Below are 16,163 nucleotides of genomic sequence, written 5' to 3'. Positions count from 1 at the left end.
CTTGGCCCATGTAATTAGCCAGGTCGTTATGACAGTGTGTGCGTGGGCATCCAGGAGAGTTATTGTTGGAATGCGTGAGACATGAATGGACGCTCAGCTCTTCATCACTGTTCATCAGGGATAACGTCATGGCTGTGTTTTTTTGGATGGGGCAGAGCAAGTATGTGGCCATTGAAGGATGAGTCCTGTGAGTATGATTATTGGATGGGACCAGGACCCATAGTGGTAGAGCTGAGCGAGGGTCTAGGATTGGTCGCTTAGCTGCATGTGGAGGGTTGTTGGATGAGGAGTGTGTGTGGCTGAGGGAAAATGAGACGGGTAGGAGGAATGCTGTGGTATTGTGCGTTCGTCATTGACACGCGCGCACACACACGCTGGAGCTGTAAAACAATGGCAGACAGATTTTCCTCTGTGTAGAGCCTCTATCTACGAGACACAAGACTGACTCCATATGTGTCTGGCAAATGGGCCCTCCATCTCCCACCCGGCATTTTATAAGCATTAATCAATCACGTTAAAAAGCCTCTAAAAGAGATGTAACAGGATGAAGCAGCCTGCTTATGCAGCACAGGCAATTCAACACTATTGTGAGCACTTTGTTTGCTGTTACTTTACAACCTTGAGTTTGTGTGTGTTTCATGAATGCAGAGCAGCTCTAGGTGCTCCCTCTCCTCAGTTTGAGCGAAGAGGTCCTTGGGTAAGTGTGTGAGAACGCCAGGTGATTTTAATCGAGAGGTATGGGATTTATTCAGTGATTTTTCTGTACTCCTGAACGTTGTTTCCAATCTCCATCTCATTACCACTCAGCCCATGCTCTATCAATACGTCACTGCCTCTCAGCTGAAATCAATCCTCCAGGAGAGAGTTCATCTGTCCTGGCCGTTCACTTTCCCCTCACCGAGCTCATAATAAATCTAATTTATTGCACATTGAAAGCGTTTGAATGGGTTGACGTGAGGAACAATGAGGCAAATGTAATGTGTGCCTAATGTGCAGTTGATGTCGGAAGTTTACCTAGTGGTTAGAGCGTTGGACTAGTAAGCGAAAGGTTGCAAGATCGAATCCCCGAGCTGACGAGGTAAAAATCTGTCGTTCTGCCCCTGAACAAGGCATTTAACTCACTGTTCCTAGGCCGTCATTGAAAATAAGAATTTGTTCTTAACTGACTTGCCTAGTTAAATAAAGGTACAAAAAATAAACATTTAAACTCAGTTTTTCACAATTCCTGACATTTAATCCTAGTAAAAATTCCCTGTCTTAGGTCAGTTAGGATCACCACTTTATCCTGTTTGGGATAGGGGGCAGCATTTTCACGTTTGGATGAAAAGCGTGCCCAGAGTAAACTGCCTGCTACTCAAGCCCAGTTGCTAATATATGCATATTATTAGTAGATTTGGATAGAAGTTTCACTCTGAAGTTTCTAAATCTTTTTGAATGATGTCTGTGAGTATTACAGAACTCATATGGCAGGTGAAAATCTGAGGTTTGTAGTTTTTAACCTTTTGGCCTATAGAATGCACAGTGTCTATGGGGTCATATTGCACTTCCTACGGCTTCCACTAGATGTCAACAGTCTTTAGAACCTGTTTGATGCTTCTACTGTGAAGGAGAGGGGAATGAGGGAGGGCTCTTTGAGTCAGTGGTCTGGCAGAGTGCCACGAGCTGGTGACGCGCGTTCACGTGAGAGTTAGCTTGAGTTCCATTGCATTTCTGAAGACAAAGGAAGTCTCCAGTTGGAACATTATTGAAGATTTATGTTAAAAACATCCTAAAGATTGATTCTATACTTCGTTTGACATGTTTCTACGAACTGTAACGGAACTTTTGGACTTTTCGTCTGCTTGCGCATCGTGCGTTTGGATTTGTTTACTAAACGTGCTAACAAAAAGGAGGTATTTGGACAAAGATTAAAGTTATCAAACATTTATTGTGGAACTGGGATTCCTGGGAGTGCATTCTGATGATCATCAAAGGTAAGTGAATATGTATAATGCTATTTCTGACTTCTGTTGACTCCACAACATGGCGTGTATCTGTTTGGCTTGATTCGTTGTCTGAGCAGCATACTCAGATTATTGCATGGTTTGCTTTTTCCGTAAAGTTTTTTTGAGATCTGACACAGCGGTTGCATTAAAGAGAAGTATATATTTTAATTCTATGAATAACAGTTATATTTTATGAATGTTTATTATGAGTATTTGTAAATTGATGTGGCTCTCTGCAAAATCACTGGATGTTTTGTCAGCGAAACATTACTGAATGCCTCCCCAAAGAGACAGCTGGTAAAACACATTCTCTTCATCCAAGAGTATATCACGGTCCATCACAGCACAATGACCATGCTAATGACCCAGTGGACAGTGTCTGGCTGTCTGTCTCAATCTCACAGTGGTGATGTTATGTCATTTCTTTCCAAACGTCAGTCTCCCGGTGATGATGTCATGTCTCTCCTTAATTTTGTCGCACCGTGATGTCATGGCTTATTCTCTACCAAAGTCAGTCTCGCAGTGATGTCATGTGTATGTGTTCTCAGGAGCTCCTCTGAAGCCTAGGAAGGAGCTAGTGTTTGTGGAACAGCTGTCAGGAGGCCTGGAGATCCGCTGGTCCTCTAAGTTCAACATCTCTGTGGAGCCTGTGCTGTACGTGGTGCAGCGCTGCTGGAACTATGGCATCCACCCCAGTGAGGACGACGCCACAGAGTGGGAGACCGTGGCACAGGTAGGTCAGCACAGCACACTACACCACAACATACCAAACCAGGCTTCTCTGAATACCTTACTGCATGTGGATCGCTCTTTCATTCACATACAGCACATTGTCATCCAACATTTACATTTAAGTCATTTAGCAGACGCTCTTATCCAGAGTGACTTACAAATTGGTGCATTCACCTTATGACATCCAGTGGAACAGCCACTTTACAATAGTGCATCTAAATCTTTTAGGGGGGGTGAGTAGGATTACTTATCCTATCCTAACCAACCATTTAATTTAGTTGCATGCTCAGTACTTTTGTTGACAGATTTAACATTAAATCTGTGATGCATTCTTTGGGGGAAAAATAAACCCTAAAACTAAATATTTTCACCACAGGAGATAGATGTGAGAAAGTCAGGGTGCTACTCCACAGCTGTCATTCAGACTGTCTGACACTGTTGCACATTCCTTACTGTCAGTGTCTTTGAAAGTTTTGCAAGGAAAAACAGATGTCGGATGTTGCAGCAACACTCACAAAAGTTGTGACCCTGTGTGACCTCTGACCCCTATGTGCCTACTCTCTCCCATCTGTCCCTCAGACTACAGAGGAGCGCGTCCAACTGGCCGACATCAGAGCCAGCAGATGGTACCAGTTCAGAGTGGCGGCTGTCAACGTGCACGGGACCCGCGGGTTTACTGCCCCCAGCAAGCACTTCCGCTCCTCCAGAGGTAGGCTATGTCTGAGTGTGTGTGGGGCCCCTTCAATGAGTGTCAGTTCCTGTGTGACACCCTATCCTCTCTCTTTGCTACAGTCAAGGCCTAGGAACAGGTGGGACAATCCTTTACAACATGATTTGCCTCAGTAACGGCCCATTGACCCATTTTGTTACACATGTGCATGTACAAATTGTGTTTTCTGCGTATTGCGTTGGTGTGTCTGTGACCTTTTGGCTAGAATTAAATCAAGCATGCACTGAGGAAAACCCAGTCTGCAGAAACATGCATGCATGCATACATGCATACATACATTACAGATTATTCACACCCGCAATGCTAATTTATTGCAAGCAAATGGCTAAATGATTTTGGCAGGATGTCTTAAAAATCTATCACAAGCATATGTAAGCCTTGATTTTTTTTTCCCTACCTAGCAAACCTGAACCTCAAATCTGATTTAGCATTCCCTAAGCATTCCTTGCCCTTCCGATCCTAAAGTTGTCAATTCACACTGATGCCAAACAGAACATAGTCATCAGAAACCCCTGAGTGCAGAACATGTTATTTTCTGCATAGTGTTGTAACCAGACCTTTGTACGTGTAGCTCTTCAAAGGTGGCTCTTCTTTACAGCCATTTAACATGTAATATGTCTGAGTTAGTCAGGAAATTGCAGCTTTCAACTGCATGTAAGTTGTTGTCTGGCTTCCATGGAGAATGAGGTATGGTAGGCTGCTCAGTGCTTCAGATCTGTGCTACAAATTAGCACTGAGTTTGATGGCTGGCTGTAGGGCTGTGCTGATGCCTGTCCTGCTCTGTGTTCCCACGTTGAATGACACTAAATAGCTCTTTAATGTGACCGTAGATGACATTTGTTAAAGCACCTGGCCAATTGTTGTGGAATTCTTGTAGATCACAGGTTTATGAGTAATATTGTGTCTAGATTTGATCTGGTGTCGAGCCGATAGGCTCTGCTGGTGTACAGGGAGAGCTGTGCGTAGCGTACTGCAGTGCACTGAGATCAAGTTTTGGATTGGACCCTATGTCTGAGTTCTCGCGTTTGCATTACTAACATGCCTTTGGGTAGAGCTTTTGTCAAGTGGTAACCACCTTTGTCTTGATCTTCAATATTTATAGCTATAATAAGATACTAGTGGAATACTCACCAGGGAACCAAAACACAAACCACCTTACATTTTAGTAATTTAGCAGACGCTCTTATTCAGAGTGACTTACAGGAGCAATTTGGGTTAAGTGCCTTGCTCAAGGGCACATCAACATATTTTGCAACTAGTTTGCTCAGGGTTTCAAACCAGCGACATTTAGGCCCCACGCTCTTAACCGCTAGGCTACCGGTTTGGTGGTAGTGGTACATTACATGCTGCCTGAAGGATCTTCCTGGTCATTTCTATTAATATGGTTAAACAGCACAAATACTACCTACGCAGATCGATCAAGATGGCGAAACACAAGTATAGGGAAAAAGTGGAGGAGCAATTCAACGAGTCGGACACCAGGCATATGTGGCAGTGGCTCCTAACGATCACGGAACAGCTAAACACCCTTTTCTCACGCTTCGAGCACAACAACGACTCTGAGCTGGGGAGAGCCCTGATATAAATGCAACGTGTAAAGTGTTGGTCCCATGTTTCATGAGCTGAAATAAAAGAACCCAGACATTTTCCATACACACAAATTTAGTGCACAAATTTGTTTACATCCTTGTTCGTGAGCATTTCTCCTTTGCCAAGATAATCCATCTACCTGACAGGTGTGGCATATCAAGAAGCTGATTAAACAGCATGATTACACAGGTGCACTCTAAAATGTACAGGTTTGTCACAACACAATGCCACAGATGTTGGCATGCTGACTGCTGGAAGGTCCACCAAAGCTGTTGCAAGAGAATTCAATGTACGTTTTTCTACCATACGTCATTTTAGAGAATTTGACAGTACGTCCAACCGGCTTCACAATTGCAGACCAGGTGTAGCCATGCCACCCCAGGACCTCCATATCCAGCTTCTTCACCTGCGGGATCATCTGAGACCAGCCACCCAGACAGCTGATGAAACTGAGGAGTATTTATGTCTGAAATAAATCACTTTTATGGGGGGAAAACTTATTCTGATTGGCTGGGACTGGCTCCCCAATGGGTGGGCCTATGCCCAGTCATGTGAAATCCATAGATTAGGGCCTAATGAATTTATTTAAATTTACGGATTTGGCACATCCTCATCGACAGGGCCTCCATGGAAACGGTAAAAAATTTAGTTCCTCGGCGTACTCATCTCCGAGCAGCAGAAATGGTCAAACCACACTGTCACCGTTGTGAAGAAGGCATGAAATGTTGTCTGTCCAAGAGGGGCCTCAGTGTTCTACAGGAGCACCACTGAGAGCATACAGTCGGCCTGCATCACAGCCTGGTACGTTAACTCCACTGCCGCGGACCACAAGGCGCTACAGCCGAACGCACCAATCGGTGCACACTGACTGCCCTCCAGGACACCTACAACACCAGATGTCGCAGGAATGCCAAGAAGATCATCAGAGACCTGGGCTACCCGAGCCACGGCCTGTTCTCCCTGCTTCCGTCACTAAGACATGGGCAGTACAGGAACATCATGGCAAAAACTGGAAGCTTGGCCAAGAGCTTCTACCCCCGGAACATCAGGCTGCTGAATACTAACCACTAGTCAGCTGCCTGCTCTGCCTTTTTCCAACTCCAGCCCTCCCCCAGCCCCCATTACCATTGTTAGTGTTAATATGTATATATTTTATTATAATTATTACATTTAGTTTTTTATTTCACTGACTTGCATTGTTGGTGCTCAGAGCTTAAGATTTTCGCTGTACCCTGTACATGTGACTATTAAACTTCTAATCTATTCTAACGTGTGTTCTGAGAGGCTGTTGACATCAAACACCAGGTGGAAACAGGATTTTGCTGCAGTCCTGAAAACTGACCTCCAATCAGTCGCATCAGCCCCACAAAGTTGATGGATTGTCGAGAGCTGTCATTGGGTTGATGAGCGATTTGATTCTGTCATTCCGTTATTTACATAGCTCAGTCTGATAATCAGATCAAACTTTATTTGTCACGTGCTGAATACAACAAGTGTAGACCTTACCATGTAATGCTGACTTACAAGCCCTTAACCAACAGTGCAATTCAAGAAGAGTTGAGTTCATTTGGTAAATATTTTCTTAAGTAAAAAAATAATAAAAAGTAACACAACATAACAATAATGAGGCTATATACAGGGGGTACCGAGTCAGTGTGCGGGGTACAGATTTGTTCATTTGTACATGTAGGTAGGGGTGAAGTGGAAAAAGCAAGTAGCAGCAGTGTACAAAACAAATGGGGGGGTGTCAATGTAAATAGACTGTGGCCATTTGATTAATTGTTCAGCAGTCTTATGGTTTGGGGGTAGAAGCTGTTAAGGAGCCTTTTGGTCTTAGACTTGACACGCCGGTACTGCTTGTCGTGTGGTAGCATTGAAAACAGTCTGACTTGGGTGACTGGAGTCTCTGACAACTTTATGGGCTTTCCTCTATTATATAGGTCTTGGATGGCAGGAAGCTTGGCCCTGGTGATGTACTGGGCCTTTCGCACTACCCTCTGTAGTGCCTTATGGTCAGATGCCGAACAGTTGCCATACCAGGTGGTGATGCAACCGGTTAGGATGCTCTCAAAGGTGCAGCTGTAGAACTATTTGAGGATCTGGGGACCTGTGCCAAATCTTTTCAGTCTCCCGAGTTTGTCGTGCCCTCTTCACGACTGTCTTGGTGTGTTTGGACCATGTTAGTTCGTTGGTGATGTGGACACCAAGGAACTTGAAATTCTCGACCCGCTCCACTACAGCCCAGTCGATGTTAATGGAGGCCTGTTCAGCCCGCATTTTCCTTTAGTCCATGATAAGCTCCTTTGTCTTGCTCACATTGAGAGAAAGGTTGTTGTCGTGGCACCACACTGCCAGGTCTCTGACCTCCCTATAGGCTGTCTCGTTGTTGGTGATCAGGCCTACCACTGTTCTGTCATCAGCAAACTTAAGGACAGTGTTGGTGTCATGTTTGGCCACGCAGTCGTGGGTGATCAGGGAGTACAGGAGGGGACTAAGTACACACCCCTGAAGGGCCCCAGTGTTGAGGATCAGAGTGGCAGATGTGGTGTTGCCTACCCTTACAACCTGGGGGCAACCCATCAGGAAGTCCAGGATCCAGTTGCAGGGAGGTGTTTAGTCCCAGGGTCCTTAGCTTAGTGATGAGCTTCGTGGGCACTATGGTCAAAATACTTTGAACACTGAGCTGTAGTCAATGAATAGCATTCTCACATAGGTGTTCCTTTTGTCAAGGTGGGAAAGGGCAGTGTGGAGTGATTGCCATTTTTCACCACCATACTTTGTTTGGGCATTTTGCATAAAACTCTCGCTGCATATTTTATATAGCATGGATAACAGCTGGTTCGCTCTGAAACAGTCTCTTGTGAGTGGGTTGGGCACAAGTTCAGCCCAGAGTGTTGTGGACTTAGTTCTGGACCCACTTTCAAATGGGAGAGGGAAGGAAGGGGAGAGGAGCTGACTGTAGCAGGCCTGTAGTCTCTGTAATCTTCTTAAGAGCTAATTCCCTCTGGTCTGGCATCTGGCCCTGCCCCTGCCTCTGACTGCCTGGCCCTGCCTGGGTCTACCGGCCTGACATCCATACTTTACTGTACACTGTAGCTGCCAGAAATCCTAAGACAGACCCCATCTGGCCAGCCTCAAAACCAGCCATCTTACTTACTTGCACGCATGCCCCCCAGTAGGGAGAGTCGAGGAGTAGACGGAATGTGAGGGTAGAGCCAAAGTGCGCAGCATGTGTTTTGTGATCCTTGACCTGAGCTCTCCGTCTTGCATAACGCTGTCATAAACGTGACATGACACCTGTCATAACATTTCATGACTGATTGTCAGTGGTGGACTAATTACGTTACACCATCATACTGGCTAGGCCCTGCTTAACTTTCTCAACTGGTGCAAATGTACCCTGGTTAGACACATTAAGCCAAATGTCTGACATGCTTTTTATCAAGATAAACACATTTCTGTGGTTAATTGATCGTCCCTTCTAATTAATAACACATTGTTGGGGTGAGGGGGGCGGTTTGTGAATCACAAGCCAATCATTAGCACCATGAAGACCTTGCAGCTGTCACTTTTCTGATACCTCTTACTGTCGTCGCTCCCAAATTGAACAAGCAAAAACAGTTCTGACAGCTGGAGAGAGGAGAGCTGCTGTGAATGACATGACTTTACAGTACTGTGTTCCTGGTCTCTCTCCAGATCCTGCTGCCCCTCCCAGCCCTGCCAGCCTGCGTGTCACCAACATGACGCTGAGTGCTGAGGGGACGGTGACAGCCCGTCTCAACTGGACCCTGCCCGAGGAGCCTGACATCCCAGTCCATCACTACAAAGTCTTCTGGAGCTGGACCGTCCCTGGCAAGTCCCTGGTGCCATCCAAGAAGAAGAGGAGGAAGACCACCAACGGGGTAAGCATCGGCTCCTCTCTCCCCCTGTCTGGGTGATGTGTCGACGGGTTGGCAAGCTAGAGACCTGTGCTGGCCTGGTTGGACCAAACTCATCTAAACCCCACTCCCCTATTCTTTGCAATGTAAATAAGAACCAAAGGCCCCACAATGGAAAAACACATACAAGGCGAGGCAGATCGCATTTGATTACATAAACTCTTAACGCTATTGTTCAAGCAGCACGACGCACTGCTGGCCTCATTTGTTTTATTTTCCTTTATTTCGCCTCAAACGCTTGGTTAAGCTTTGAAAGGAAACTTAGCTTATCATCGCTATGAAGAAGAGAATTTTGATAGTGAATAAAGCGAAAAAGCAATGTCTGACCACTTTCGCTGACTTAGATTCCTGAATGAGTGTTGGTAACCAGTTGCAGATGTGGTGTGGAGGTGAGAGACACCAGATACCTATTGACACATGTACTACTGGTTTCCACTCTGGGACTGCAGGGCTTTGAACGCTACCTGCTGATGGTGGTATGTCAAAACAAGCGCCGGTCAATAACTGGAGCCTATCAGGCCCATGCTGCTGGAGGAATGCTGAGACCTAAACACAACGTGAAGAAGCCCCAGGGGATGGGGATAATGCGGCTCCCTTACACAGACCTTATCACTGTCTCATCTCTCTACATGTTGGTTTAAACCAGCACACGTGTTCCCAATAAGGATGGTTCTTATTCCCACAGACCAGGCTTGGGTTAGGACGGTTGTAGTCTACTGGATTTAGGGACATGGTTATGGTCTACTCTGTTGGCTCTGTGGGTGACAATGTGTGGGTGTCTCTGGTTTCAGGCCCAGAGCTGGGTGGATCTGGAGGGGCTGCTGACCAACAGTAGCTACACGGTGGAGCTGCAGGCCATCACCTACTGGGGTCAGGTGCGTCTGAAGAGCTCCAAGGCGTCACTCCACTTCAGCACCACCTCCCAGAACAATGGCTCAGGTAAGGCATCATGGGGCATGCTGAAAGCAACTTTGAGGAAAAATGTACTTACTATGATTTGAGATGTGATTGTCCCACCGAGCTACAGTATCTTAAGATGAATGGACTAAGTCGCTCTGCATAAGAGTGTTTGCTAAATGACTCAACTATAAATGTAAAATGGAATTGAATTAATGACAAGGCTGAGCTCATTGGACTTGGTGATAAATCAAGATGCTGTCCGATACAGATTTTATGAATGAATTTAAAAGTATTTATTAGCATAACTATTGGTATGATCACAGATGTTTAAGCATACTGTGACCTTCCCATATAAGAACTTAAAGCTGCATTCTGAGCTTTTCTGAGTGTACCTGGACTGGAAATTAGACCTTAACCTTTCTTCTCTTTGTCCAACCAAGTGAAACCAGTGTCCAAGAAAGAGAAGGAAATGATCATGCCCGTTGGCTCCACCCTGGGCAAGCGCCCGGCAGGCCCTCTGGAGGTCGGCACACCCTTTTACCAGGACGGCCAGCTGCAGGTCCGCGTTTACTGGAAGAACCGGGGAGGTATGTACCATATGCCTGTTCTGAATGTGGGTCTTGGCTCCTACACTACTCTAATTGCCACATCATTTCTCCTTCATTAGTTATCCTGAATCTTTTTATTGATTAATTAATGTTGGAATATGAATGATTCTCAGTTAAGTTCAATCTGGAAAAATGCTGTTGAATATTGTAGAGCAACTAAATGAAACCTTGTGTCTGACTGGAGTAATATGAGCGCAGGGTGAGTGAGTGTGAATCTACCGTGGACCAGGAGGAGCAGAGGTTTAGGATGTTCTGTTAGCTGAAGAAAAATAAACACGGGGAATAAGAGGTGATGGAGCTTATTGACAGCTGTAGCAAATATGAGCCGTCTCTCATACTAGTGTTGAAACTGTCCGTTTTGTTTTACAAGACTTGACGTCACCCTGCAGAAACACACAGGAGGACGTAAAAGATTTAAAGCATTACAGACAAATAATTGCATAAGTGTCCATAGACTCCTTAAACTTTGTACTCCTCCTTAGACTTTGTGCGCCAGCCCCCACGATTAAGACCAGAGTGGAAATATGAAAACCTTGAAAGGTGCACTCCAAGGGTAGCCTGTCAAGTCCAATTCACTGGACAATGTTATGTTGCTAATATGTCATCGCCCAAGCCAAGCTCCACAAAGTGGAGGCAGAAATGCCTAGTCTGGGGAGAGGAGAAGCCTGGTGATGAGGCCTTCTGCTGAATCACAGAGCAAATGAGAAGAGCAACTGAGAAGAGCTGGAGAGTCTTCCTGGTCCAGAGTGGTTAGCAGGGCTGAGTGATTGTGACTGGCTTGGGCACACGTTCAGCCCAGAGTGTTTTGGACTTGGTTCTGGGCCCACTCCATAGCTTGGCCTGGGGAGGTGACTCTATTACACTGCAGCTGTCCTAGTCTGGCAGGGTGGTGGTGGTGTGGTGGGCACAGACATGGCCTCTAACTGGGTTGATGATGATGATGGATGGCTCTGGGTCTGCCTCTGACCACTGTGGTTATATAGGAGGAAGCAGACAGCTGGACTGGAGAGAGCGAGCGAGACCTGGTCCCTGAAAGCCTAGGATCAGGTTTCTCTTCATCAGACTCTGTGTATTCATAACTTTAAACTGAGGGACAGGTTATTTCAACGCTGCTGATTACTGCACTCGTTCATTTTGAGGCAAGTCAACATTGTGACACATCTGGTCTCAGATGGTGATGTAGTGAATCACGGGGAGATGGACACTGGGAGGGAGGGAGAGAGCGAGAGAGAGGGAGAGAGAGAGAGTCAGTCCCTGAGCTGACAAGATAAAAAAAAAAAAAAAAAAATCTGTAATTCTGCCCCTGAACAAGGCACTGTGCCTAGGCCGTCATTAAAAATAAGAATTTGTTCTTAACTGACTTGTCTAGTTAAATAAAAATCGAACACTGCCATGCAGCTCTATACCTGTTTTCCATGTTCCTTTCCTTGTTTTCTATACCTCTTCCCTTCTGTCAGCTCCGGCTACGCATATCTTGTTTATTTTCTTCCCATTTCCTGCTTCCCTGTAATTCCTCTCTTCTGCTTCCAAACTGCTGGGAGCCTGTGTGCGCCAGATCCGTGTCGAAACCTTCAAAGTCCTCTTTTTATCTCCCGACCGCAATCGAGGCCCCTGCCAAGGGCTAACACAGCATAACTCAATTATTAATGGGAAAAGTATCATTTCACATCGGAACGCACACAGCCGGATGAATAATAATTCCAGTAAAATGACAGGGCAATGGGAGCATAAACAGAACTGATTAGCCAATGAGGCACTACTATGTAGTAATGAAGTAAACTAGGGCCGGGACTAGGGCCGCTTCACCATTGCTGAGGGTAGGCCATCAATGCCATGTTTCGCTGATGAGATGGTTTAATAAAAGTGTCTACTTTTAGCAATAAAGAAGCTGATGTAAAGAAGTGTTGCTGAATCTCCTGTAAGTCAGTTTGCTCCTCTATTCAGGCACCCTAGCTGGAAAGCGAGGTAGCGGCTATTCAGGCACCCTAGATGGAAAGCGAGGTGGCGGCTATTCAGGCGCCCTGCCCGGCTATTCAGGCGCCCTGGCTGGAGCTGGCGGCTAAGCGAGGTGGCGGCTATTCAGGCGCCCTAGCTGGAAAGCGAGGTGGCGGCTATTCAGGCGCCCTAGCTGGAAAGCGAGGTGGCGGCTATTCAGGCGCCCTAGCTGGAAAGCGAGGTGGCGGCTATTCAGGCGCCCTGGCTGGAAAGCGAGGTAGCGGCAGTGGTCCCTTCCCTTTTGAGATGGTTAAACAACACATTTCTAAAAAATATTTCAATGTACGCACGTTTAGTCAAATTCAACCCCCGCTTTTTATTTCTTATTTTATTATGTTGACATTAATGTTGAGATGAGCCTTTAGAAGCGTATTTTAATGCATTATGCTAGATACTGTATCAGAGGATCTGTTAATGCCTGATAAGATCAGGTTGATGGTGTGACAGTAATAGAGTACTGAAACAGTCTGATTGGGTGTTATTGTCCATCAAGCATGTATCATGTCTGATGATGGCTGTGTCATCGGATTCTTTGCTGTAGTTTTGGCACCAGGTCAGTGACCTCCTATTCTCTCTCTTTCTCCTCCTAGACCCTCTGGTGAGTCGTTACCATGTCCAGTGGATGCCTGAGTACTGCAGCCATAATGAGACCAGAGGACCAGAGAAATCAGTCACCCAGGTCAGTCCCATCCCCCAAATCATCGTTCTATCAAAGTAAACCTCATCAGTCCAAGTGTCGGTGGCTGTGTCGACCCATGACTTGATGTGCAGCTCAGTGGTATGCAAATTTCCCGCCAACCTCTCTTGTCTGGCGTTCTGAAAAGGCATGTTGTCTAAAGAAAAGGACCCCACTCAGCGCCTCAGTTCCGTTGTGTAGCTTTGCAGCAAATCAGCGACTGTTGTTTTGGTTATGACTCAGTTGGTGTGGTCAAATGTGGTGCGCTGCCCAATAAAACACATTTACTAAAACAATATTTCCGGTAATGGGGGACCATGCACCCCCAGAATGAGAACAGTGGATGCTGGGTGTGTGCGCATGAGTGTGGTGGGGTTGTGTGGTGTGGTGCTGGTTGGACTCAGGGCTGTTATATGATGGCATAGGCCTGGCAATCAACACATTCTTCAGAGAGCCCTTCTCTGGTTGCTTGGATATACACATCCTTTTTCTATAGATTCCTGGGAAGGATTCCAGCACAGCGTTGGTCTACGTCTCTTGTGTGCAAACATGGCGCCTTGGTTCATTCATAATCAGAGTTTTTGCATTTGAGAGAGAATACTCAGAGTTATTGACTATTAGGGTAGAACTACATTGTTACAAATGAAAGATCTAATTCCATCCACTCAGCAGGAAATGTTCACATTTTCTGGATAAAGGGACACAGGAGGTGATTTTTAGGTCAATAGTTAATTAATGTCTTAAACAAGTCTGCAGCATTAGAATGCTGCTAAGAATTCCTTAACAATGAGTTGACATGTCATCTTCATTTCAAATGACCCCAAAATGTACTCTTGGTCCTTCGTTATTGTTAAGTGTCCCCTTTATGTTTGTGTTACACTTGGAACCCATAGAAAGGATATCATTTTGCATTGTAGTTTGAATGGAAGACTAGTGGATTAACCCCTAACACATGACTGTTCAAAGTGGTTCTGTAATGTGGGCCATGTTTAAGGGCATAGGGAGGGAATCTGATCCTCTCCATGGATTTCATTACCTGTGGTGGTTCTCAGGGATGTGACCTGGGCGACATCATGTAAAAGTCACCAAGTCTCAGAACATTTCATGTGTTTCTTGGCTCAGGAGAACTATATCAACCTCCCGGACCTGCTCTTCTCCTGCAAGTACAAAGTCACCGTTCACATGCTCAAGTCTAAGAGGCGCGCCAAGGATGAGAGCACCACCTTTCTCACCCCGTCCTGCGCCACCATCAGGAACAAGAGCCACAAACACATCCCCTGTCCTGGGGAGGGAGGTGAGACAGTTGCCCAGTACAACCAGTTCATGTTATGCTGATACTCTGATTCTCATTTAACATTATGTCTGACTCCAAGGCTCTCCACATGCTTGTTGAAAGAGGCATCCTCTCATATTATGGTACAAGTACACAATTGCTTTTTTAAATTTACTGTGACTAATTTAGTACCACACCATATAATTTATATTAAGCCAAGAACACATGTCCATCAGACAAGTATTTTTCAACATCTTTATTCCCATCTCTCTCTGCAGCCCCTGTTCCCAAAGTGTTGGCTAAGCCAGAGAATCTGACGGCGTCCTTCTCCATCCACGAGGGAAACATCACAGGCAACTTCTTGTGGCGGGTGTCACGGGTCCTGGCCCATCAACAAATCACAGGCTTTCAGGTCACCTGGGCAGAGGTCACCAAAGAGAGCCGACAAAACAGCCTGCCCAACAGCATCATCTCCCAGTCCCAGATCCTGCCTCCAGTAAGTCTGTTTCATTCTCTTTTTTCAAGTAAATCTATTGTTCCTGTGACAGAACTTCTTATTTGGAAAGTTACATGCAGTCCCTTCAGAGTAGGTTATACCAGGACATGGCTCTTTGTTGTAGGACACAAAAGATTAGCAAGGAAGGGAAATGTATATGTTCTTGAGGAAAGTGATATAGAATTGTTCCCGAGCTAAAGAATAAGCTCCATCTTCAGCATTTCATTATACAACGCCTGCCAGGAGTAGAGGTATTTTAAGGATACAACTGTGTTGCTCTCTTTACATGAATAACCAGATAAGCAGTGGTGAGCTGAGAAACCGAGAGGGATCTGAGGGAGGGGCGTGTCCTGCTAGAAGTTCTCATCCTCCTGTGTGTCATCTACCTTCCCTGCTCTTCCTCTTTCATCTGGTTTTACATAATCTATCAACAACACGTTCTGTCTGTCTTCTCCGCCCAGCGAACTGCTTGTAGCTCTGAAAATAAAAACACCCATAACTACACTGTTTGTCAGGAAGGGAAAGTGAGAAAACAGGATGCATCTTTGTTTACCTGAATTGAGAGCAGAGGGTGTATGGGGTGTAGCCCATGTTACCCAACAGCTAATTCAACATGTTAACATCAGAAGGGACTAAAACTCTAGACCTCTGTGTGGGGAACAAAACGGTTTACTACCTTAAATTCCAAACAAAGTGAACATTGAACAGTCTGTATGTAAGAAAGGTATTCAGACAGTCTTGGAGGACAAATTGAAGTTGATACAACATTGCTGTTAAAATCCTTTACAACTGGAGAAAAGGTTCCACAAAAAAAACACATCTTTAATGTGGGTTCTTAAGAAAAATAAGCAATTTTCTATCAGTTTCAAGTTGTCCTTGGAAGTGGCTTAATACCTCTCATGCTGAGTGTCACGTGAAAGATTGTTTTTTACAGTGACACCAACGATGGTTAATCGTCTTCTCTTGTGCTGTTAACCCTTTCAGGACCATAATCTGCTGGTGGTGTCTAACCTGCGACCAGCCACATACTACAGACTGGAGGTCCAGGTGATAATGTCAGGAGGGGAGGGTCCTGCCTCTGTCAAGACCTTCCAGACCCCCAGTGTGTTACCAGTCCTGCAACACCGTAAGTACCAGCTCACTGACCACTGATCACAACTGTTGCTCTCCTCTAGTCTACCGGGCTGTGTCCAGGTGGTCTTAAACAGAGATGCCGTAGCTCATTGGAGCTGACTCTTCA

At 45.6% G+C, this 16,163-nt stretch overlaps 1 protein-coding gene across 2 annotated transcripts in view; it reads left to right on the top strand.

The window, feature by feature from the left end:
* LOC118366801 (anosmin-1-like) overlaps positions 1-16,163 on the top strand; it is a 60,832-nt gene that overhangs the window by 42,360 nt on the left and 2,309 nt on the right. The window contains exons 5-13 of one of the 2 annotated variants that reach the window (XM_035749492.2): positions 2,534-2,718; positions 3,297-3,426; positions 8,734-8,939; positions 9,767-9,914; positions 10,316-10,462; positions 13,069-13,157; positions 14,277-14,448; positions 14,706-14,923; positions 15,908-16,049. In XM_035749492.2, the coding sequence (XP_035605385.1) occupies positions 2,534-2,718; positions 3,297-3,426; positions 8,734-8,939; positions 9,767-9,914; positions 10,316-10,462; positions 13,069-13,157; positions 14,277-14,448; positions 14,706-14,923; positions 15,908-16,049 (1,437 nt within the window). Of the gene's footprint in view, positions 1-2,533; positions 2,719-3,296; positions 3,427-8,733; positions 8,940-9,766; positions 9,915-10,315; positions 10,463-13,068; positions 13,158-14,276; positions 14,449-14,527; positions 14,563-14,705; positions 14,924-15,907; positions 16,050-16,163 lie in introns of those variants that run through there. The other variant, XM_052493368.1, reaches the window with a different exon arrangement.

This window comes from Oncorhynchus keta, chromosome 34 (assembly GCF_023373465.1).
Source record: "Oncorhynchus keta strain PuntledgeMale-10-30-2019 chromosome 34, Oket_V2, whole genome shotgun sequence".
Taxonomy (NCBI): domain Eukaryota; kingdom Metazoa; phylum Chordata; class Actinopteri; order Salmoniformes; family Salmonidae; genus Oncorhynchus; species Oncorhynchus keta.
Note: the sequence above shows the minus strand (reverse complement) of the source record. Positions and strands in the feature narration are given on the sequence as shown.